Raw genomic sequence first — 23694 nt, forward strand, 5'->3', positions numbered from 1 at the left:
GTTAACTACTTTTTGTTCTTTGACTATCTATTTTGTTTTTATTTTCTTAACTTTTTGTTTAACCGACAATATAAATTTAATTTCTTTACATTATAAATGCATAAAAGTTCTCTATACTATTTCAAGATTTTAGGATTTGGTTTATTACTCTTCCTGGGATACTCCAACCTACTACTCTTTAAAGTCCAATTTGCAATTTGGAGGAGTCTAATTTGATACTATATGATGCTTTAATAGAATTACCTTTTATTCCTTTTTCAGAGTTGGTAATTTATTGTTGACTTTGACTTTTCTGAATGGTTAATGCATGTAAGAAAACATTGAATTTGTAGGATATAAAAGATAATTTTAATATTGGTCAATAAAATTATAAAAGTTAATAATTACCTATTTTAAAAATTAACTATCTAATATAATTAAATTTTTGACCGGCGGTAATTTTTCTTTGATGATCGTTGTTGTCGTACGGGAATTTTCTTTGACTTAGAATATAGTTTTGGGATAATATTACTCAAATTTTTTTACCAAACAAATAATATTATTAGTGGCTGAATTGGTGGCTAATTTTTGGTGGAGATTTAATATAGTTGTTATTGATTAATATATTATTGGTTATATAAGATTAAATGCAAGCTTAAGGAACTTATTAATTAATTAATTAATGTTACATTTATCTGTATACTTATCTCTTGACAAACATTTTTTTATGACACCATGTTATTTTATTATTTTTTTTGGAAGGGCACCACGTGACTAGAGATAAGATGGGAAATAGACTAATCATTTATGCTGTATTTTTTTATTTTTTTTACCCGTTTAAATTTTTGAAAAAAAAAATGGTATCATGATAATAATGTGTATATATATATATATATGTTTATTAGATGTTCATATAAGAGCTGATAAATTTTCCTTCAAATTTTTTGTCCTTTTATATATAATTCATAGAGTTTAGCTATTATGAAAATTATATAAAAATATATAAAATTTAGTTTTTTATATAATTATTGTGTACTTATTAAAATAAAAAATTTTAATTTTTTATTAATAATAATTTTAATTTTTAAACTTAAAACACATATTAACTAAATTCTAATTCATACGCTTACAATTTACAAAGGAATATATATTTAATTTGACCTCTGTGATTAGATCAAAACAACAAAAATTTTACAGATTATATATGTGCAAATATCAAGCCGAAGACGACTAATTAAGATGAAAAAAAAAAAAGAAATTATATATAGACCTTACTATATATAATTGAGCAAACTAATAAGTGTGAAATAAAAACTTAAAGAAGTAGCTAGCTAGTCTACCATGTTGTCATGAAATCTTAGAAGAGGAGCATATTTAAATAGTGTTCTACTACCAAAACTTATCTGGGGGAGGAAATTATTGAGACATACATAATTAAGGTCTTGCTGGTGATGAGTATATTGTTATCAATATAAAATTATTTATTTCATAATAATTGTTCAGTCAGGTCTGGTGTTCAAATATATAATTCTGCATATACTTCCCTACATACAATTTGTATCACCCCTGATAAAATTTGTTCTTAAGTTTTTTAAAGATAAATACACTCATATATTTTATAATGTATGTTTAAATAAGCTTCTAAGATTCGTGAGTCGCGACAGCATACAATAATAGACTAGCTACGATTTAATTGTTTTAGGTCACATCTTAGCTTGTTCAATAATATCATCACTTGATTGAAAGAATTCAGTAGAACTTATATGTTATTATTAGTTTATTATTATAGATAAAAAAATTAAATTATTCTATCAGTTTTTATAATTTTTTATTAAATTTATAATTAAATTTTATTATTTAAAAGTTTTTAATTAAATTTTTAAATTATTTTAAATTTTATAATTAGATATTTATTGTATTAAAAATATTAAAATTAATAGAATATTTTTTTCAAGTTAAAAATATTTACACTTAAAAATTAAATTCTTAAACCTAAATATTTTATTAATTTTAGTAATTTTGGTATAATAAAAACTTAATTCTATAAAATTTAAAATAATATAAAAATACAATTAAAAATTTTTAAATTATAAAATTTAATTTTAAATTTAGTTAAACTATAAAAATTGAGAGAGTAATTTAATCATATGAAATAAGGGATTGGTTTAGTTATCACGCAACTACTAATGTACTATTTTCACGTAGTACCTTTTGCCTTTTGGTGGAGGTTAATTAATTATTAGTTAATCTTAACGACATCAATTTTGACTCTTATTACACCATTTTATTAGAGCTCTGTTATTCTAAAACTCATAGGGTCAATAACTTTCCAAGCCATCAGCTTGCTTTGCGAAAAGAACCTCTTTGGAATTTTTAATAGATTCCAGTTTCAAGGTTTAATTGTGTATTATTTATGAATAATATACTGAAATTAATCACGGAGAATATAAAATAAAGAGGTGTTTGTAGTTCAAGAAGGTTTGGTGAATTTAGGGTTGTGTGAAGGTAATTAAATAATATGGGGTGGTCTTTGTATTGTATAATTTATAATCATCGTGTAAAGTGTCTGCTTGATCATATACTAATTGATTAACGTTAAGAAAGCATATACTAATTTTAATTTTATCATTACAATAAAAGAAGATGACTTCAATTACTAATTTTGATATATACTTATTTGGATAGAGGACTATATTTTAATTTGATTTCAATATTTAGATCAAATTTTAATTTAATTTTTAATATTTTAAATATTTTATTTTGTTTTAAAAAATTTTAAATAAATTCAATAGCTCATTATCGTTAAATTTGACGTGAATATTAATGAAATAAATGACGTGAATATTAATAATATTATTGATTAAGTCATATTTTTTATTTTTGTATGTTAGAAAAATATAACTAAATTTTTTTTTTATAAAGCTCCAAATTTTAGTAATCAATCATCAATATTCTATAATTAAAAGAATAATTTTTATATTGACAATTGTTGGTAGGTCAATTTTATTTACAAACTAAAATTGAATATTATTATTAATTCTCAATATACTAATTTTTCATGTTAAATTTAACAATAAAACAATATTAAATTTATTTAAAATTTTTTAAAATTAAAATAGGATATTTAATTTGACACATTATGAACCAAATTAAAATTTATCTTAATCACTAAAAATCCAAATAGTAGTTTGCCGTAAATTAAATATTTTATGTATTTGTATTCAGCGAAATTGTTCGTGAGGTTAAGACTTAAGACAATATATAATGAAAAAATGTTAATTAATATAATGTTAAGTAATTATTTCACGAGGATTTGTTGATAGGCATACGAAAACAACTTATTATTAGGCTTTTATTTGCGTAAAAAACTTAATATAATATTTGGTGCCTAACTTATTTATAGTGAATTCGTTCATGACATACGTGTGATGAAAGGCATATCTGTTTTGAAAATTGAAACAACTGGTGTTAAGTCATTTCATGTCTGAATTAATTAACTTAAGAATTCACTTCCCACTTCTGACTTCGTTTTTGCCTTATATATGATTAATATAAATAAAATTAAAAATATTATTTATACACTAAAATCAGTTACCAATATATTTGTGTATAAATACATGTGTGATTTAATTTATTTTTAATATATATTTATATTCTAACATATATTTTATACTGGTGATTAATTTTGGTGACTAATTTTAGTGTACATGTAACATTATTCAAATAAAATTATATATAAGGTTGGTGGCTAATTAAATCTTGTCTAGTGCAAGAATCAAGAAAACATAACACCCATGACGTGTTGATGAAACAATTGATGTTAACTCCTTTAGAAACCGTTGATCCGAGTCAAGACAAAAATGTAAGTCTCTTTGAATAGGCCACATTACATTCATATACATAGGGAAAATCAATATATTGTAGTTAATATATGCCTTAAAATATATAAAGTTTCTTTTAACATATTATTTATTATATATTTGTTAAAAAAATTTGATTTTTTAATAATAATCACTTTAATATCAATCATATTAGATATATATTAAAATTAGTTACTAATATAAAATACATATTAAAATATAAAATATTTAATAAATATAAATCAAGCTACATATATGATATATACAATAAAACAACAACAACAACAAAGTTTTGTCTCACTAAGTGGGATCGGCTACATGAATCAAATGACGCCATTGTGCTTTGTCATATATCATGTCTACAGAGAGACTGTTTACATGTAGATCTCGTTTGACCACTTCATGGATGGTCTTCTTAGGTCTTCCTCTGCCTTTCGCCCCTTATCCATCTTCCATCTCATCCACCCTCCTGACTGGATGTTCTATCGGTCTTCTTCTCACATGTTCAAACCACCTGAGACGCGATTCAACAATCTTTTCCACAATGGGTGCTAATCCAAATCTCTCCCTTATATCTTCGTTCCTTATTTTATCCAATCGCGTATGACCACTCATCCCTCTCAACATTTTCATCTTTGCCACACTCACTTATGTTCGTGCTCCCCTTTAGCCGCCCAACACTCCGTACCATAAAGCATAGCAGGTCTTATGGCGGTGCGATAGAATTTACCTTTAAGTTTTAAAGGCATTTTTTTGTCGCATATAAAACTAGATGCACTCCACCATTTTGACCAACCTACTTGAATCCTATGATTTACATCCTGCTTAATCTCTCTATTATCCTGTATGATGCACCCAAGATGCTTAAAACTTTTAATTTTTTGTAGGATGTTTTCTCCAATCTTCACCTCTATATTAGGGTTTTCCCTTCTCAGACTGAACTTACATTCCATATATTCCGTCTTGCTACGGCTTATGCGCAGACCATACACTTCTAGGGCTTCTCTTTATAACTCCAACTTCTTATTTAGGTCTTCCTTTGACTCTCCCATAAGGACGATATCATCGGCAAAAAGCATGCACCATGGCACAGGCTCTTTGATGTGTTATGTGAGTACTTCCAAGACTAATGTGAAAATGTATGGACTTAAAGATGATCCCTAGTGTAATCCTATACCAATAGAAAATTCTTCTGTCACACCACCTTGAGTCTTCACACTAGTTGTGACCCCATCATATATGTCTTTAATTGCACGAATATATGCAATCCTTACTCTCCTCTTTTCTAAAATCTTCCATAAGACCTCAATTGGTACTCTATCATACGCTTTTTCCAAATCAATATACACCATATGTAGATCCCTTTTATTACTACGATACCTCTCCATCATCCTTCTTAATAGGTATATCGCTTCAGTGGTAGATCTGCCTGGCATAAATCCAAATTGGTTCTCTGTTACTTGTATCTCTTTTCTCAACCTCCGTTCTATCATCCTTTCCCATAACTTCATGGTATGACTCATAAGCTTGATCCCTCTATAGTTTCCGCAACTTTGTATATCCCCCTTATTCTTGTAGATAGGTACCAAGATGCTATTTCTCCACTCATCAGTCATCTTCTTTGACCTTAAAATCTTATTAAAAAGCTTGGTTAATCAATTGATGCCTTTTTCTCCAAGATCCTTCCAAACCTCAATCGGGACATTATTAGGTCCTACTGCCCTGCTAGTTTTCATCTGCTTTATAGCCTCTTTTACCTCAAATTCTCGGATCCTTCGATAGTAGTAAAAGTTTTGATCTTCTTCCCTTGTGCATAACCGACCAAAGCTCGGGAGAGTCTTCTGTCCCTCATTAAATAACTCGTAGAAGTAGCTCTTCCACCTTTCATTAATCTTCTCCTCTTGAGCCAACACCTCTCCATCCTTATCCTTTATGCACTTAACCTGATCCAAATATCTCGTTCTTCTTTCACGGCTCTTTGCGATTCTATATATACATTTTTCTCCTTCTTTCGTACCCAAAGACTAGTAAAGACCTCATATGCCCTTGTTCTTACTTCACTTACAGCCACTTTTGTCTCTTTCTTAGCTGCCTTATATTTTTTCCAGTTATCTGCGTTGTGGCATAAAGACCACTCTTTAAAGCACTTTCTTTTTATCTTTATCTTAGCTTGTACACTCGCATTCCACCTATAACACCCTACCACCCAGAACTTTACGCTTAAGTCGTAAAATAGAGGTGGCAAGGTATTACGACTTCTAAAAATTAAAATAAATTCTTATAATAGTAGAAAGAATATAATAGACTAGGAGCCTTGAAAAATGGGTAAAACAAAATCGCAAAATGAAAAGCGCCATACTCCGGAAATGGAACAACTTGCGTGTGAGACAAACTATAACTATAAAATGTAAGACAATAAAAGTAGGAATCGAAAGCGATAGGTATCAAATAACAAGCTCCTAACTCAGTCTGCGAAGTCAAGGCTGGCCGGAGAATATTTACATATATATACATATCCAAAACCCAAGATGTACATAAACAAAATCCTGCCTCTCCATAACCCTCTAAGAGGATCAAAAAGAATAAGTTATGTGGAGAGAAAGCTAAGTACGTGCATATACATCACTGCACAACAAAATAACACAGTAACAACTTCTCTTCAGGTGACCAGACGCCTAATGAGATACCTTTCGACCTGCATCTGAAAAACAACAACATAGTATGGAATGAGAACCAGAGGTTCTCAGTATGGTAAAGGTGCCCACATAGTTAATATAAAAGGTCTCGGGAAAGCCAGAGGCATTCCTAGAACTTCGACACTTAGATTTCAGCTTAAGAGTTCAACTAAACCGGAAGTTAGGTAAGTTATCTAAGATATTCTAGTTCTGAATCTAACTTTAACTTAACATTCTACATTCTGTCACTTCTAATCCTCTGAATCACTGGTGGAACAACCCTCGTCATTCCTTCGCCAGACAAGGGGCCTCTTAATTACATAGACAAACATTACAGACAAGGAAAACACAAGTAGAGAAGCATTTACAGCACGTAGAACAAGTAGCAGATAAGCAGAATTTAACAGTTAAGCAAACTAAAACAATGCACACCCAAACAAAGCAAACAAATGCATATGATGTATGCCTGTCCTATGGCTGATGAGTCTCATCTGTCGGTTATACAGCCAACCCGACAAGTCCTGGTAATTAACCAATGGACAGTCCCTCTGTGCGCGCATCCCCAAGCTCAATAATATTCCATGGAGTTAAACTCCAAGCTCAAATATAATATTCCATGGAGTCACACTCCAAGCTCAATAATATAGTATTCCATGGAGTTAAACTCCAAGCTCAATAATATTTAATATTCATATCTATATGCATGCCCATGGGGGAATCCGGGGAGTTAGAGTGCCCGGTCACATCTTGCGACAGAGGGTCAACAAATAGTCTCAAATACACAAGCTATATGATAATCTCTTTCCTTTTTAGAATAACACCTCAAATCAAAACTCTAATTCTTATAGAAACTTTGGCAGTATCTCCTTTAAAACTCGAATTTCTGCCACCCTTCAAGGGTCCCAACTATCAAATCAAACACCTCTCAGTCCTTCAAATCGTTTTCAGTAACAAATTATTTCAAAATCAAACAAATACCAATATTAAATCTTTTTCCAAAACTGACCAACTTCAACAGCAAATTATTGACAATAGCTAAACCTCACATTTTATACCATATACACAATCCATCATTTATTCATTCATTTCATTCCTATCTTAAGGTCTTCTAGCCTAAGTTTTCACATGACATTAAACATTAACTACAAGAAACCAAAACCATACCTTCGTACAGAATCAAAATATTCAAAACTCTGGAAAAACTTTCTGACCGAGCTATCGAAGAAGAAAACGTCCAGAATCGTCTGTGCCTCCTAAATCTTTCGTTGGCCAAACTCAAAGAGTAGAGGAGTTACGTCACCGTCAACTTCTACCAGTCAAAAGTGGTGCCAACATATAAAAGAAGAGGATACGAACACTTTTATCGGATTAGATTTTTGATTGGAGTTACGGATTATAAGAAATTAAAACCGAAAGGTTGGAGGAGGAAACGTTCCCACGCTTCTCTCTCTCGGTCACTCTTCTCTCTCGTCACTCATACCTTCATATACTATATATATCAGGCGACACATATAATAATAATAAAGTAAATATTACTTATTTCTTCGGATGATATTATCATATACAAAGCTAATGATATAATAAAGCTAATGATAATCATAACTAGATATTTCATATATGTGTATACCTATACAATGGCTTTTCATTAAGTAAATGGTTGCCGCCTTATATATATATATGCGTACATGCATAATAATAATAATAATAATAATAATAATAATAATAATAATAATAATAATAATATATGTAATCGTATTATAATCAAAACCGTCTTTTGTTTTCGTGCTTTATGATTAATAATAGTAATAATAATGCTAGCAATAGTAATGATAATCATGTAATAATAATAATAATAAACGTAATTATAGTAATAATAATAGTAATAATAATAGTAATGTAGTGAATATTATAACAATAATGAGTATATAATAATAGGAAGCAAAACTATATAAACTTATAATATATATAATACTTATGACAATTATATCTAATAATAATAATAATAATAATAATAATATAGATTTGATTAAATTCAAATTATTATAAAATTAGTTCAATTACTAACCCTAAAAATAATTTTCTAAAAATAAAGAATTCTAATTTTATAAAATAAATTATAACTTATTTATATTTATATTTTAAAAACTGAGGGTTGCTACACCACCACCAGGACTCCTTGTCTCTTGGTCTTATTCCTTTAGATTCACCAAAGGTTTTTTTTGCTGTTCTTCTAATAACTTCTGCCATCTCCCTCCACATCTCTTCCGCGCTTCCATTCCCATCCCACTTAGCCTCTTCTCCTACCCGTCTTAGGAAGCTTCCTTGTTCCTCACCTTTCATCCGCCACCACCTCGTCCTTGGGTTCTTCGTATGATGTCTTTTTCTCAACTTTTTCTCAATGCGAAAATCCATAACGAGCACCCTATGTTGTGTTGTCAAACTCTCTCCAGGGATAATTTTACAATTAATGCAAAATTTCCGGTTGACTCTCCTCAATAAGAAGAAGTCAATTTGAGAGCTTGTCATGCCACTCTTATAGGTTATAAGATATTCGTCTCTCTTTTTAAAATATGTATTTGCGATGAGAAGATCAAAGGTTGAGAAAATGTCCAAAATAGTTTTACCTTCGACATTGATCACCCCGAAACTATGGCCTCCGTGAATACTCCCATATCCAGTCATTTCTCTCCTAACATGGCCATTTAAATCTCCTCCTAAGAAAATCTTATCTCCCAAAGGTATGTCTTGAACCAAACTCTCTAGATCCTCCCAAAACCTTATCTTCTGTTGTTCGTCCGAACCCACTTGCGGTGTATAGGCGCTAATCATATGGAAAGCACCTCCCTCCACCGCAAGTTTGATATAGATGATCCGATCTCCCACCCTCTTGACATCCACTACGTCCTTCTTCCACTACTTATCCACAATTATTCCAACCCCATTCCTATTCTTCACATTTCCTGTATACCAAAGTTTGAAACCAGAAGTATCCAACTCCCTAGCCTTCGCACCAACCCATTTTATTTCTTGTAGGCACATAATGTTAATCTTCCTCCTTGTCATGGTGTCCACCACCTCCATGGACTTTCCTGTTAGAGTGCCTATGTTCCATGTCCCAAATCTCAACGTTCTGTCGCTCCGACCTTTACCTTTTACTTTGTGAACTAGTTTATTTACCCGCGTCCGTTCACGAAAACGTGAGAACCCTTGCTCATTTAACACTACATCCGAGCACCGATGCAGCGGCTCTTACTCATTTGACACCGTACTCGAGCCATACAGCGCGTTGCTTCCGGGCAACGACCTAGCTGTAGCACAATAATGTCTTTGATTCATGTAATGGAGATTCGACTATATTTTTATGTTGGTTGTCGAAGACTTAACACAACCCTCCTCCTTTATCCGGGCTTGGGATCGGCTATGTACCGCTAGTGTAACATAGGTGGAGTTACATATATGATATATATTTATACATAAATATAATAATAACTAATTTTAGTGATTAATTTTAATATATATTTAAAATATTAAAACATATGTATGTTAGCTAATTCTTAATATATATATATATATATATATATATTACAACCATCAAGGTAGAAATAGAAGACTCTCAAATTTATTTATTTATTTAAAAAAAAAAAAAGTAGTCCCCACTCCCCCACTCTCCACTATATTTTTCGTTGTATGAACATCGGCAATAAAAACATGCATGGATAGAATATGAATCCATCCAGACAAAGTGGACGATATGCCAAAGAAAAAAAAAATTAATGGAATTAGCATAAGCAGTGAGGGTGAAAGCTAAAAGAGAAAAGGAGATGCATGTATAGAGGAATGTATGTTTTTTCCTCCTATGTTGGCAAGTTTAATTTGGTCTGACAAATAGCTGAAGCAACATAAATAGAATTGTTGCTTTACCATTTTGACCCTGGTTCAGAAATCATACCTGGATATGATGGAAACAAGTGCACTAGTATGACCAATTCAAATTCAATTTGGGTATAAAGATAACAGTGTCTTAGTTGAGAATTGAGATTGAAAGATAAGGCGGGACTAAGTGGAATTGTGGGGTCAATTTGACACATTAAAGTCATTCAAAGGTACAAATGATGAATTGGAAATTTGGCACCGAATTTCGATGCAAATTGTAGCTAAGCATGTAGAATTAGCAAGTGAAATGAGAGTCATTTTCTGTTCACATCTAAAAAACTTTAGTGTATAGTGTGTTTGTTGATCTATTGGATCAATAAAAGGGTGGCTCAAAATTTTGTGTAGAAAGAAAAAGGGTCTAGGACTCTATCGGTAGGTAAGATGTGACATAGGAACGTAATGACCACAAAATTGATTAATTGATGATGTTGAATGTTATTAGGGTAATGCTGATATTAAACTATAATATAAAACAAACAATAATTTATGAGTTGTTTATGTATAAGATTTTGTGACGAAGAGGATTAATATGAATTGACATGGCTTCAGTTCTATCCTTTCTTTGTTTGGCCTTTAACATAGGGTCGGTTAAGAAGTTTGACTTCTTAATAAGATTTTTTTTTTTTTCAGTATTAATGCATGCTTAAATATTACTTGTTCTTAGGTTTTTTTTTTTTTTTTTTTGAATGAAAAATTTATAGCAGTGATTGTAGCCAGAGGTCATTAGTTAAGTTGTGCATGCTTAATGAACCTAAATAAATTAAATAAGAGAGTACTAATACTACTATGATGTATTATGAGAGTAATACACTCTATACTTCAATTAGTAATTAACTTAATGCTAAAAGAAACACACTGAATCTAGAGATTGAACATGATCTTAATAGCATTTCCCCCTCGAGCACTGGTTTCAAAGGCTTCTTCCAACTCTTTCTGTGAGAATCCAAACCTGTGACTTATCAATGGCTTGATGTCAATCTTCCCAGTTCTTAATAGCTCAATGCATAGGGGCCAAGTGTTTCTGTATCTGAATATTCCAATTACATCAACCTCCCTACAACACATGAAAACCAAATTTTGATCATCAAACACAGTTTTATTTGATAGTACTAATACTACCAAATTTGAATAATTTTATGGCATCCTAAATCTTCTAGTAGTATCCCTGAGCCAGCCAAATTTTAACTAATCTGACTCGAATCGAGCCGGTCTAATGTGATCTTTGTTACCTCGCTGCGGCCGGAGTAAGGGGAACTGTCATCTCAGTTTGAGCTAATCCAATGAGGCAAACTTTGCCACCAGAGGTGGTGACATTGAGTGATGTGGACATGGTTTTATTGTAGCCAACACAGTCAAAACTCACATGAATCTTAGACCTCATGGCATTCTGGATTTGCACCACTTCTTTCTCCATGTCCTAAATCAAAATGTAGCCATTGCAAATATCTTACCAATTGAATGGGGTATTTTAAAGGAGTGAAATGTGTAGAGTATAGAGTGAAACCTGGATACTAGTTGAAACTAGAATAGTCTCATCTGCACCAAGATCTTTTGCAATTGATAAACGAGTGTTATCAACATCAACCATCACAATTCTTGGTGATCCAAATGCCCTGGCAGCAAGTGATACTACAAGGCCAATTGGTCCTGCTCCTATGATTAGTACATTTGTGTCTGGACTGATATTCGCGCGACGACACGCATGCACTCCTACACTGAGTGGCTCAATCATGGCTCCTTCCTCCAAGCTCACATTGTCAGGTAGCTTGAAACACAGATTGGCAGGATGCACCACCTGAAAACATAATGGAACATTCAATATATATATATATATAGTCTTATAAGTATGTTAGTTTTGAATATTCATCATTAGTATTTATTTAACTTATTGAATATAACACATGAAATGAAGTACATCTAAATTGAAACATGGGATATATCAGAGCAACACATAGAAAAGTTTACCATATTGGCAAGAGAACCGTGAGTGTGAGTTGATGCTGATCCAAAACATTTCATGCCGCGACAGAGATTGTAGCGGCCACCTTATTAGAGATACAGTTAGATATTTCAAGAATTAGTTACTAATTGGTTACATTTATCATACCATATAAGGCTACAATTCTCTGATCAATATGATTCTTAACTCACCTTTGCAGAAATTGCATGTTTGGCAACTGATTCCAGGCTCTAAGGCTACCCTGTCCCCTACTGCAAGAGATTGAACTTGAGTGCCTAGTTCTTGAATGATTCCAGCACATTCATGCCCCAGTACCATAGGCTTGTTGGCAATAAAATTTGCACATCTCATAGTCTAGCAACAAAGTTTAGTAGTGTTCAAAGAACAGAATTAAGCAAACGCTAGAGTACTAATAATTAGTGATAATACGAACTTTCAGGTTCTTACCTTATAGTAATGAACATCACTTCCACAAATACCAACAGCTTTAATTCTAATTTTAACATCATGGGGACCTGAAATTGAAGATTGTTGATCACCACAGTACTCAATACATGAGCTTCAATTACTTTATTAGATACCATGAGTGTATAAGTTAAATGTCTTGAAATTTATGAGAAGATCAATTCACCTAAAGAAGGAAGTGGATATGGTTGAATTGATAAATCTTTAACACCAAGAATCCAAGCTGCCATGTTGATCTCTTCATCTTCACTTTGTGACATTTCTGTGTTAATTATCACCATCTGTTGCTAATCAGCTAATACCTTTCCTTGTGTCCTCTCTAATTTCATCTGCATAAAGTGTCACTACCACTGTCACTGTCACTGTCACTTTCCTTTGCACTCTTCATTATTCAGTTCATGATCCACAATTATCCATATCATCTTTTGGACTATGCTAATGCCACTTTGTGTCTTTGTAAGAGAATGATGTGAAGGTATGACTTTGTACTTGTTTGTATTTCATTGCTTCAATTTTTTCCTAAACTTATTCTGATTTAGCACCACTAAAACATATTTCACCATTGTTTATTGAGAAATTAATGACTCTTATGGGAAAAAAAATTAAAATATTCTGATCAATCACTATTCAATGACTATGACAAAATTGCATACTTTACAGGATCCTAATTATTCTTGGGGTTTGAGCCATACTTATTTGTGGATCAGTCCCTAGTTCATAAAGGAAATTGATTGATATGTTATGGTGCTGAGCTGAGTCATGCTTTGGTGACAAAACAAATAGGGAGTTCTATGGTTGGTATGACACACAATCATGACATGAATAAATCCAATAGAATTAGATTATAGAAGCATGCATGCTCTTCAGAAAAACCCATTAGGCATCAGCAAAGGCTGAAAGCGATTTATAGCATATAAACAGCCACATGTGACATGACCATATCACAATATGGATGAGGACAAACCACCCATATGGTCTCTATGACGTTTATATGAAAAACCACTCAGATTAATTGCAAAGATTCATCGTTATCTCATAATATAATTTAATGTTTATTATTACATTTTTTTAAATCTAATTTGTTAGGATTTAAAATTAGTTGTCATCTTATCATTTATTTTGGTTTAGTAATTTTTATCTCCTGTTATGTAATATGTTATTCTTGTAACTAATTTTTCTATACAATAAATTTAAATTAAAAATGCTGAGAAGTTCACTAATTAACAAAAGATAGCAAGATAAAAGATATTCCTTATTATTATTATTATTATAATTATATTATTATTAATTATGGTTGATAGTGAAGAAAATGGAAATGGACTTGATTTATTTGATTCCCTGTGGCAGAAGAGGTCTCTCACTTCTGAAATATCTTCAAGATTTGGAGAGAGAGAAAGAGAGTTTGAAGTGAATCAGCAAAAATGGGGAAAGGAGGGATGTCAGTAGATGATGATCATGGAGAAGAGCAGAACATGGCTGCTTGGCTTGTTGCCATTAACACACTCAAGATTCAGCCATTCAACCTTCCTCCTCTTGGTATCTCACTTCATTCATTCATTTTGTTTCAATCATACTCAGATTCATTCTTGGTATCTCACTTTTACTCTGCAATCTGCATGTTCTAAATTAAAGGACCCCATGATGTTAGAGTTAGAATGAAAGCTGTTGGTATATGTGGAAGTGATGTTCACTACCTCAAGGTAACACATACATACATACATACATACATACATACATACAACATACATAATTATTCTCTATTGCATCTAATTTCATTCAAAGCAATTGCATATACTTTGATAATCTATGCCTAAAAGTGATGCTGAATGACTTGACCAATGTATGAATATCTGATTGGCAAATTTGGTATATATCTTGCATAGGTTGGAGATTTTGATTGATGGGGTTATTGATGTTCCCTAATTCAGTTTATGTTGCTGCTGGCTTGAATACACTATTTACTATTTTGCATAGAGGTTGGAAAACATTTGATTGAAGGTTTTGGTTTTGATTGTTTTATGTGCTTGCAGACACTGAGATGTGCACACTTTGTAGTTGAAGAGCCAATGGTGATTGGTCACGAGTGTGCTGGGATCATTGAAGAAGTTGGCAGTGAGGTCAAGGCCTTGGTGCCAGGTGACCGTGTGGCGATTGAGCCAGGAATCAGTTGCTGGCGTTGCGACCACTGCAAGCAGGGCCGCTATAACTTGTGCCCTGATATGAAGTTCTTTGCCACTCCACCAGTTCATGGTTCCCTTGCTAATCAGGTTTGAACGAATCCAGAGCTTCTCAAACTAGAATCCTTTCAATATTGTATGATTCTGAATACAATTAAATGAACAATGACCACATCAGTTAGCATGAATTTCGGTTTAAACACGATACAATACTGATACTATTGTGTATTTGTTTTGGTTGTCACCATTTTCTGTGTTGTTAAATAGAATGAGTCCCTTAAAACCAATTTTTGAGTTTCATTTTTCTCTTTATACAGATAGTGCACCCTGCAGACCTATGTTTTAAACTACCAGACAATGTAAGCTTAGAGGAGGGGGCAATGTGTGAGCCCTTAAGCGTCGGTGTTCATGCTTGTAGGCGTGCTGAGATTGGCCCAGAAACAAAGGTGTTGATCATGGGAGCTGGACCTATAGGACTTGTTACAATGCTTGCGGCTCGAGCTTTTGGCGCGCCTAGGATTGTCATAGTGGATGTCGATGACCATCGTTTATCTGTTGCAAAATCTCTTGGTGCTGATGATATTGTCAAAGTCTCGACAAACTCCCAGGCATGTATATTTGATTCCCTTGTGTTAGAGTTTGAAAGATAAAATAATAATAATAAAAGAATGAAGGAAATTTACACTTTAACATGCTGCTGTCTATGGAAATGTACACTTTACAGGGAAATTTTACATAGTACAAGATACCATGTGTCAGAAAACCTTATATAAATGGAGGATTGCCATGTGTGGTGTCATCTTAGCTCAGGATACTAAGTGTAATTTATATAATTTTGAATGTAATGCTTTGCATTTCAGGATGTTCCTGGAGAAGTTGAACAGATACATAAGGCTATGGGAGCTGATGTAGATGTTACCTTTGACTGTGCCGGTTTCAACAAAACCATGACTACAGCATTGAGTGCTACTAAGCCAGGTGGCAAAGTTTGCTTAGTAGGAATGGGTCATTCTGAAATGACAGTCCCACTCACCCCAGCTGCTGCAAGGTATGACTATGTAATTAGATAGAGTCGGTTATATAGATCGAATGACATCATAACATCTAAATCTAAGTCCTTGCCTCTAACTCTCGGGCTACTCTTCATCTGATTTATTTTCTTAGTAAAGCATATGAATCACATATTCATTGAAGCTCAATAGGTACTTCTTGTCATAAAGTAATTTAAGAAACAGTAATGTTGTAACATATATGAGTTGTTAGATTTTAGTTTTCTGTTGTGATGTGATATTTTAGTGTATTATTTTATGATGCCAAATACAGGGAAGTTGATGTGATTGGTATATTCCGGTATAAGAACACATGGCCTCTATGTCTTGAGTTTCTAAGGAGTGGCAAAATCGATGTGAAGCCCCTTATAACACACAGGTATGGATTCTCTCAGAAGGAAGTGGAAGAAGCATTTGAAACAAGTGCTGCTGGTGGTAATGCTATTAAGGTCATGTTCAATCTTTAGAAGATACACATCAGTCAAGCTCTTGGTCGTCTTCATAATTTGGGTTATGAATAAAGTGGCTTCAATAAGAACTCAAAAAATTTCCCCTGACTTGTGTTATGAATCCTTCAATGTTCTCATTGATAAGTGAAAAATTCTAATTCTTTTGCTGTGCGAATGAGTTTAAGTGCTATATGTATGAGAACACTACCATATGAAAATCTTGAATGCTATGATGTATCACTTGGTCTTGGTTATTATAGTTAGTATTTTGTTTTTTCAATTGATTTTACCGAGTAATAAAAAAAAACTATATTTACATAATTATGTTTGTCAAGATTTAGAATCACCAGGAAGAATATCAAAACAGATCAAAATATGAAACAAACTTGTTACTTTTTCACTAAGTAACCAAAATTTATTTGTGATACATACATAGGACCAGCAGGAGAAAAGGTAACAAATGTTTAATCTGTATTGTAATTTCACAAAATATTGAGAACTTAATAGGGACTCCTACTTGAGCACAGCCTTTGTGCCAAGGTTACAAACTCAACACCAAAACCACAGCTCAAAACTCTAGAAGACAGACTATTACCTTCCGCAAACTTAAATTACAAATACACCCCTCTGCCCTCTTCTCCTCTCTCTCTCTCTCTCAAATCCTCCGCGTACCAACCTTAATATTGAATTCCCTTCTTGCATTTGAAAAAAATTACAAAAAGGTACACCACAAAAAACTACTATAACAAATTACGGAAAGTATCCATTTTATTGAATGGTAGGTATTGGCTCCGGTGTCCAATTCCACACTTTGACTTGACCAGTTCCATCACCAGTGAAGAATAAGCCATTAGGCCCTGCCTGAATTGCCCGTACCTCTTGTTTTGTAAATATCTTGCCTCTCTCTGCAAATCTGAACACCACAAATGGGGCCAGAAAAATTAGGATTAGCTGCATTTTATAGGCAGCGAGTGCACTTGATAATATGAGCAACGAATCATACTTCTTGTAAAGCATACAATCAGATTTGTCGGATTTTTGGCATAAATCAAGCACTCGTGGGCGAGATACACAAATACAATTCATTGAATGAATTTCTAAATCCTCTAGAGACTACCGAAGTCAGCATAGGAACAAATGAGCTCATAAAATTTGGAAGATAAATTACTTACGATGGCAGGTCATAGAGGCGCACAGTATTATCATTGCAAGAGCACAACAAAATGGGCTTGCCATGTGCATCGTGCATTCCACAGAGAGTAACTATTCCCTACAAGCAGAATATATTGTTAAAAGGGGAGGAAATATCATGAAGCAAACTTGCCCACTATTTTTTTTTTATAAACGAAAAAGGAAAAGAAACTTGTCACAACTCATGAGTGATTAGGTTAAACTGTTAAACAATACCAATTCTAACTACAAGATATATATGAACCTGTGGTAATATCCAAGTCCAGATGCATGCAAAATGAGTCATTTTCATTACCAGAAACTTAAATAAAGTTCTTATATTTTATAAGTGGTTTTTGGATCATTGATGTAAGAGTAAAAAGTGAATTGATTCTCCAATTAATATTTCAAGGGATTGACGGTCAAAATTACAAACTAGAGATCAAATGTCATACGACCAACTATCAGGGGGGTGGGGGTGGGAGGGAATTCATACGTACATGCTCTTCGTTGTGAGTATATGTCACTTCCAAGTTTCCACTTTCAGTAGCATACCACACCTAAAGAGAGAACAAAGAGATTTGCTTGAAGACCTTTTTAAGAAGAATAATAACTTTTAAGGGGAAAAAAAAATACTTATGCCTATTCTACGTATATATAACCAAACAAATAGTATGAACCAACCTTTACTGTTTTGTCCAATGAACAAGACAAAAGGAACTGCTCCCAACAGAGAACAGACATCACGACAGACGTGTGGTCTGTTAGTGTCTGTAAACACTCCAAATTTTCAAGATTCCAGACCTGAAAGATAGCATAAATATACAAGAAATTAACAAAACACATTGCTTAGATAGCAGCTAATGCACACCCCATTAAATGAATTAGATGCTTATAGAATATTTCTTATGTAGCTTACTCTTATTGTATTGTCCATTGAACCAGAGTAGAGTCTATTAGCTCCAACAACTAATGAAACAACACCACGCGTGTGACCCTTAAGTGATGCAGCTGGCTCAAAGCAGTTAGCAACTACATTGAACTTCCATACCAATATAGATCCATCCTGCAGGATAAGTAGTTTAAGTGAGCTTTAAATACTAAAGTGGATACTCCAAACCAAGGTACACAGGTTAGAAGGACATTAAGATTAGAGCACGAGTGAAAGCATGTTTGGTTGAATTGAAAGTTGTAACAAAGTAGTTTCCTAACACGTAACTATGTAAAATCATTAAATGGTTCTTATCCAAAAAGAAAAATAAACAAATAAATAAAGTTGTTAAAGCATTGAAGGAATAACCCCAAAAGTTGACATAGTAATTAGTTCTTGACTTCTTGTGTTCATATAACACCAACAATTCTTCATCTATCAAATATGAAACATTATTAGCTATCCCCTAGAGCTTATATACTTTACATACCCAATATTCCAATATTCCAATATGCACTTTATGGTGTCTCATAACTCAAATCATTCTTGACCACCGTAACGTTACCCTTGGGTTCTAATGGTTACATTTTCTTGATACAACTTGCACCAGCAACTTTGTTGCTTGTAGATTCAAAAATGTTCTTAAATGGTTCTTCCTTTTTTTTAACCTAATATACCTACATCCCTAACATAATAATATGCATGTACTGCTTATTCCTAGAATTCCTTATAATCCCAAAAATTTATGTCAATATTCTCATTCCAAACTAGTGTATGTACATTTAGTCGCCTTAAAAGATGCCACTGAATAAATAGTGTGTATAAAAGAAGACATGCACTTCCCATTTGATCAGTCAGGCCTTAAAGTACCAACAAGTTAATCTCCAACCAAGACATGGAATACTGCCTCACGAAATAAAGCATGCCTTGGAATATAACATATACATCACGCAGGAGAGAGAGAGAGAGAGAGAGAGAGAGAGAGAGAGAGAGAGAGAGAGAGTGTGTGTTTTACCTGTGTACCAGCAAAGAGCATATCATTATTCACAACAAGTGCATAAACTTGTCCAACAGGACCATTTAGACTTAGTTCCATTGAATTTTGTGTGTTCCAGACCTACAAAATATCATCATTAAACAAGACATTAACTGTGCTGCGATGAGAGTTTATAGATATACTTGAACTAAAAGTCTGTAAATTACAAAGAGAGAAGAAAGAAAAAATGCCTCCAGAATCCCCTCTTTTTACCTTCACAAAATTAGGTATGCCTACAAAAACCCAAGGACCTTCACTGATCATGCAACCTACTTCACCACCAAGATTGATCACAGCTACACACTGCATAGGAAAATTGATAAGCAAAATCAATATAGTTTCATCAGTGTTACCTTTTTGCAAGGATACAATAAAAGAAGTGACATGTTGAAGGTACTAACAACCTTTCCAGACTGGCAGTCCCAAACCCTTACAGACTCATCAGTACTTCCAGTATAAAGCTTATCCGAGCCAGAAGGAAAGGCAATTCCACTAACAACCTGTTCATTCAGTTTAAACCAAATTTCATCCCAACAATTCTTATTGCACAAAAAGCATATTCAGACAACTTAGCAAGCATCAACTGATCTTATAGTACAAAGAATAGTGACAAAATTGACTCAAGTTCACACTACACAAATTTTACAGAGGAATGTATCTACCACTAAAAACAGAATCTAAAATTATAAAAAAGAATTGATTCTATAATACTATATGTGTAAAGTATTTTACATTGTCAACTAATCTTCTAGAAGTCAAACACTTGCAATGACATGACAATACATAATTGGAAGACAATATTAAAAAACATTACACTTCCAACCTGGCAGAAAGAACAAAAATCCTATAGTGAGTGAAGTAAATAACCTAATTTTTTTTTTACCTAAAAAACAATTTTTTTTTTACCTTCTGATGGCCTTCAAGCTGTGTCAACATAGAAAACCCATCCCCTGTATTCCAAGAGTGAAGGAACTTACACCTCTCACCAAAATTACAATTCCCCTGAATCCAATAATTACAAACTTTATCAGCCTTCCTAACTACACTCATGTCACCACCAACAACTCCACCACTGGCACCGCGACCGCCACCACGACCACCACCGCGACCCCATGTGTTGTTGAAGTGAGGGTTCCGGCGATGTCCCGAAAATCCGGAATTGTCAGCAGAACCATGAGGCCTCTTCGAAGAGGTACCATTAACATTGGGAGTTGGCAACTCGCTATGAAGAAAAGGGCATGGGTGACGATTGCACTTGCCAGCTTGCCAGTGATAGCACACTTTCTGATGCTTCGAGTCCCCTGAGGGTCCACCTAATCGTTGGTACACGCGCTTGTTGCCCCCATCAAGGTCCATGGATCCAAAGCACAGACACTGGATGGTTTCTGATGTTTTGCGAATTTGCGGTGTCGAAATTGGGAGGGTATCGCAAGATAGAGGCTGAAAAACTGTAGCTTTAGCTGCAATTAGCAGAAAAAATGTCAGAACTTGTTGAATCGGGATCCCAAATCGACCACGCACAAAAGTTTGAAGTTGGGCGAGCTTGAAGGTGCAAGGTTGGAAGACGAGCAGAGAGGTCTTGCGTGATCATCAAGGGTGACAGTAGGACTTAAACTTCGTCGTGGAAAAACCCTAATTATTGAGATTAGGGTTCAAGACTTTGGATCAGAAAAACCCTAATTTAGCGATTCAAGAGAGGAAAGAGGAGAGAGTCGGGCATGGAGATCAGTTCAGGCGAAATATGCTACGAAACGACGTTGTAGAAGACAAGAAGCGTTAGGTTTACGAGAATGTGGAGTTACGAAGCTACCCTCAGTTCATGAATGGAGTTCACTGTGGAATGTGAATATTACGAATTTAAATGAATTGGATTGATTCTAAAAAAAAAATTATGAGTGAGTTTTAAGAAAAGATTTTTTTTCTAGTTATCTTTTTTTAAAGATTTTATGGAAAAGTAAAGTAATTTTATGTTTGGATATTTTATATAAAAAGATATTTTTATTTATTAATTATGTTCGAGTATAATAATATAAAAGTATTTTTTTATTTATTATATGAAAAATATCTTTTTTTAAAAAAAAAGATCTTTTAAAAAAATATATATTACAGTAAAAAAAGATATTTTTTTTATTTTTTTAGTGTTTTTATTTTTACTATTAAAAATTTGTCAAACACGCTAAAAAATAAAAAGATATTTTTTTAATAAAAAATATCTATTTTTATCAAGATATGACACCCAAACAAATACTAAATCTAATCTTTTTTAAATATATTTTATTATCATTTTAATATATTCTAAAATTTTTAAAAGTAAAATTATAAAAAAAATAATTTTATTTAGAATGAAAGTAATATGATTAAGAATAATTTATTTAGATGTAATTAAAAAATAATTGAATAACTATGTACCATAAAAAATTGATATTATTGAAGGATAAAATTAAAATTTATTTTTATGTATCGTTTTTGTTCTTAACGTTTTCATCCTATTTATGTCTCTAACATTTCAAAATCGTTTCAATTTTGTTCTGCCGTCAATTTTGTTCACGGATCTCTAATAGCAGGACAACATTAAGCCAATTTTAAAAAGTTAGGAACTTAAATAGGACGATTTAAACGTTAAAAATAACTTTAAGATTTATCCCAAATGTTAAGGACAAAAATAATACTTTACTCTAAATTCTTAGGCAAGACTGATAGATTTTGCATTAAACTTTTTATTAATTGAAGATGAAATTTCATAACATTATAGATTATAGGAAATCTTCAAAATTCAAAGATGGATTTAGAGGAAACATAATCTTTCTCAAATTTTTTCTAGTTTTTTATGTTTTATGGATTTGTCGGTGAAATAATAGATTATGTTTATATTTCGAACTGTGTGAGAAATCTTATTTTTAATAGGCAAATTCTATGGTGTAGATAGTATAAAATATCTACACTTATAGATTTTACGTGTAATGTGTCATTATGTGGCACTTGTTTGATGACAAGTTTGACAGATTCAGTAGTTACAATAAGTACACTGACAAAAACAGAGATTTTGATTTTGATGGTCTGCCACGAGAATGATTTTAGCTTTAATTAGATTAGCAAATAATGTTGTTACGGTAATCTTTTTCTAAAAAATTGGTTTTATGGGTTATATGTTTTTTTTGCCGTAGCAGGCTTTAACGGTTGAAGGTCTGGTATTGTGAGTTTGTTAAGGAAACAAAATGAAAATCTTTTTTCAAACCAAAAAAAGTGAAAATGTTTTCAGGTTGTTATAGATCTAATAAAGAGGGAATGTGACAACTTTAATAACAATGAAAAAACTAATGATGAGAAAATTTTGGACCAGTATTTTTATTAAAATTTGGTCAGTATTTAATTATAAAAAAATAAGTAATTTTATATTATTGGATAAAATTTCACACCATTAAAACACTAATGATACTAATTGATAACTACAAATCATAAAATTTGTTAGTCCCCTAACACTTATCTGCTAGTATTAACGGGATTTTTATTTAAATAAATTAAATAAATATTTTATTTATTGAAATAAATAATTTTAAAAATTATTATGAAAATACGTCATCTACCCTTATCTCGTTTACTTTTTAATGTATCTTGTTTACATTGTAAATATAAAATATATTTTTTGAAAATAATAAAAATATTAATAATTTAAATTGGGTCAAACTCTTGAAAATGAAACATTTCAAATAATGGGGAAGATGGACGATTTTATATAATAGAGAAGATGAACGATTTTAAAAATGAAATACTATTAATACTTTTACTTCTCCCAACCATTGAAATAAGTAAAAGCACCTAAGTAGCTGCCAACTATTAATACGGTTACCTTTTCTAATTACCCACTATTAACACTATTGCTTCTTCTACTATTTGCATTGACTAATTTTCAGTAGGATTTACATTAAATCAATTTAAATAATACTTCAACTTTTTAATTGAGGTATAATTTTTTTATTAATATTTTTTATTATTTTCAAAAAATATACTTT

The 23694-nt window shown here is 32.3% G+C and overlaps 3 protein-coding genes and 1 long non-coding RNA gene across 8 annotated transcripts; 1 reads left to right on the plus strand and 3 right to left on the minus strand.

Annotated features, from left to right (window-relative positions):
* Positions 1–6288: 6288 nt before the first annotated feature.
* On the minus strand, positions 6289–8015 carry LOC140179036 (uncharacterized). Its single transcript, XR_011872617.1, has 2 exons — positions 7679–8015; positions 6289–6540 (listed from the first exon to the last, which is right to left on the minus strand). It is a non-coding gene; the product is annotated as an uncharacterized lncRNA (long non-coding RNA).
* A 3156-nt stretch (positions 8016–11171) lies between these two features.
* Positions 11172–13258, minus strand: LOC112751706 (L-idonate 5-dehydrogenase). Its single transcript, XM_025800928.3, has 7 exons — positions 13039–13258; positions 12855–12922; positions 12599–12761; positions 12413–12492; positions 11952–12242; positions 11677–11864; positions 11172–11501 (listed from the first exon to the last, which is right to left on the minus strand). The coding sequence occupies exons 1-7, from the start codon at positions 13151–13153 to the stop codon at positions 11309–11311; spliced, it is 1098 nt and encodes a 365-aa protein (XP_025656713.1). The 5' UTR covers positions 13154–13258; the 3' UTR covers positions 11172–11308.
* On the plus strand, positions 13257–16801 carry LOC112751705 (sorbitol dehydrogenase). 5 transcript variants are annotated; one of them, XM_072217343.1, is made up of 7 exons: positions 13257–13347; positions 14220–14408; positions 14505–14572; positions 14903–15139; positions 15367–15657; positions 15910–16097; positions 16373–16801. In XM_072217343.1, exons 2-7 carry the CDS (start codon positions 14294–14296, stop codon positions 16563–16565), a joined length of 1092 nt encoding a protein of 363 aa, XP_072073444.1. In that variant the 5' UTR covers positions 13257–13347; positions 14220–14293; the 3' UTR covers positions 16566–16801. The 5 variants fall into 5 exon arrangements, with proteins under 5 accessions (XP_072073444.1, XP_072073443.1, XP_072073445.1 ...); XM_072217342.1 differs by lacking the exon at positions 13257–13347 and adding an exon at positions 13561–13670; XM_072217344.1 differs by lacking the exon at positions 13257–13347 and adding an exon at positions 13597–13666.
* Positions 16802–16921: 120 nt separating this feature from the next.
* Positions 16922–21557, minus strand: LOC112751704 (zinc finger CCCH domain-containing protein 48). The gene is made up of 9 exons (XM_025800924.3): positions 20591–21557; positions 20089–20184; positions 19898–19987; positions 19664–19765; positions 18637–18783; positions 18402–18521; positions 18218–18277; positions 17720–17817; positions 16922–17460 (listed from the first exon to the last, which is right to left on the minus strand). Exons 1-9 carry the CDS (start codon positions 21038–21040, stop codon positions 17316–17318), a joined length of 1308 nt encoding a protein of 435 aa, XP_025656709.1. The 5' UTR covers positions 21041–21557; the 3' UTR covers positions 16922–17315.
* Positions 21558–23694: the final 2137 nt, after the last annotated feature.

Source organism: Arachis hypogaea, chromosome 15 (genome assembly GCF_003086295.3).
Source record: "Arachis hypogaea cultivar Tifrunner chromosome 15, arahy.Tifrunner.gnm2.J5K5, whole genome shotgun sequence".
NCBI classification, from domain to species: Eukaryota; Viridiplantae; Streptophyta; class Magnoliopsida; order Fabales; family Fabaceae; genus Arachis; species Arachis hypogaea.

Coding starts and splice junctions, on each gene's coding strand:
- LOC112751706 (XM_025800928.3), bottom strand. CDS start 13,153: ATGGTGATAATTAACACAGAAATGTCACAAAGTGAAGATGAAGAGATC. Junction 12,923..13,038: donor ATATCCACTTCCTTCTTTAG/GTGAATTGATCT, acceptor CTTCAATTTCAG/GTCCCCATGATGTTAAAATT. Junction 12,243..12,412: donor ACGGTTCTCTTGCCAATATG/GTAAACTTTTCT, acceptor TTATGTTTTCAG/GTGGTGCATCCTGCCAATCT.
- LOC112751705 (XM_072217343.1), top strand. CDS start 14,294: ATGGGGAAAGGAGGGATGTCAGTAGATGATGATCATGGAGAAGAGCAG. Junction 14,409..14,504: donor ATTCAACCTTCCTCCTCTTG/GTATCTCACTTC, acceptor TCTAAATTAAAG/GACCCCATGATGTTAGAGTT. Junction 14,573..14,902: donor GTGATGTTCACTACCTCAAG/GTAACACATACA, acceptor ATGTGCTTGCAG/ACACTGAGATGTGCACACTT.
- LOC112751704 (XM_025800924.3), bottom strand. CDS start 21,040: ATGGACCTTGATGGGGGCAACAAGCGCGTGTACCAACGATTAGGTGGA. Junction 20,185..20,590: donor AGCTTGAAGGCCATCAGAAG/GTAAAAAAAAAA, acceptor CTGAATGAACAG/GTTGTTAGTGGAATTGCCTT. Junction 19,766..19,897: donor GCATACCTAATTTTGTGAAG/GTAAAAAGAGGG, acceptor GATATTTTGTAG/GTCTGGAACACACAAAATTC.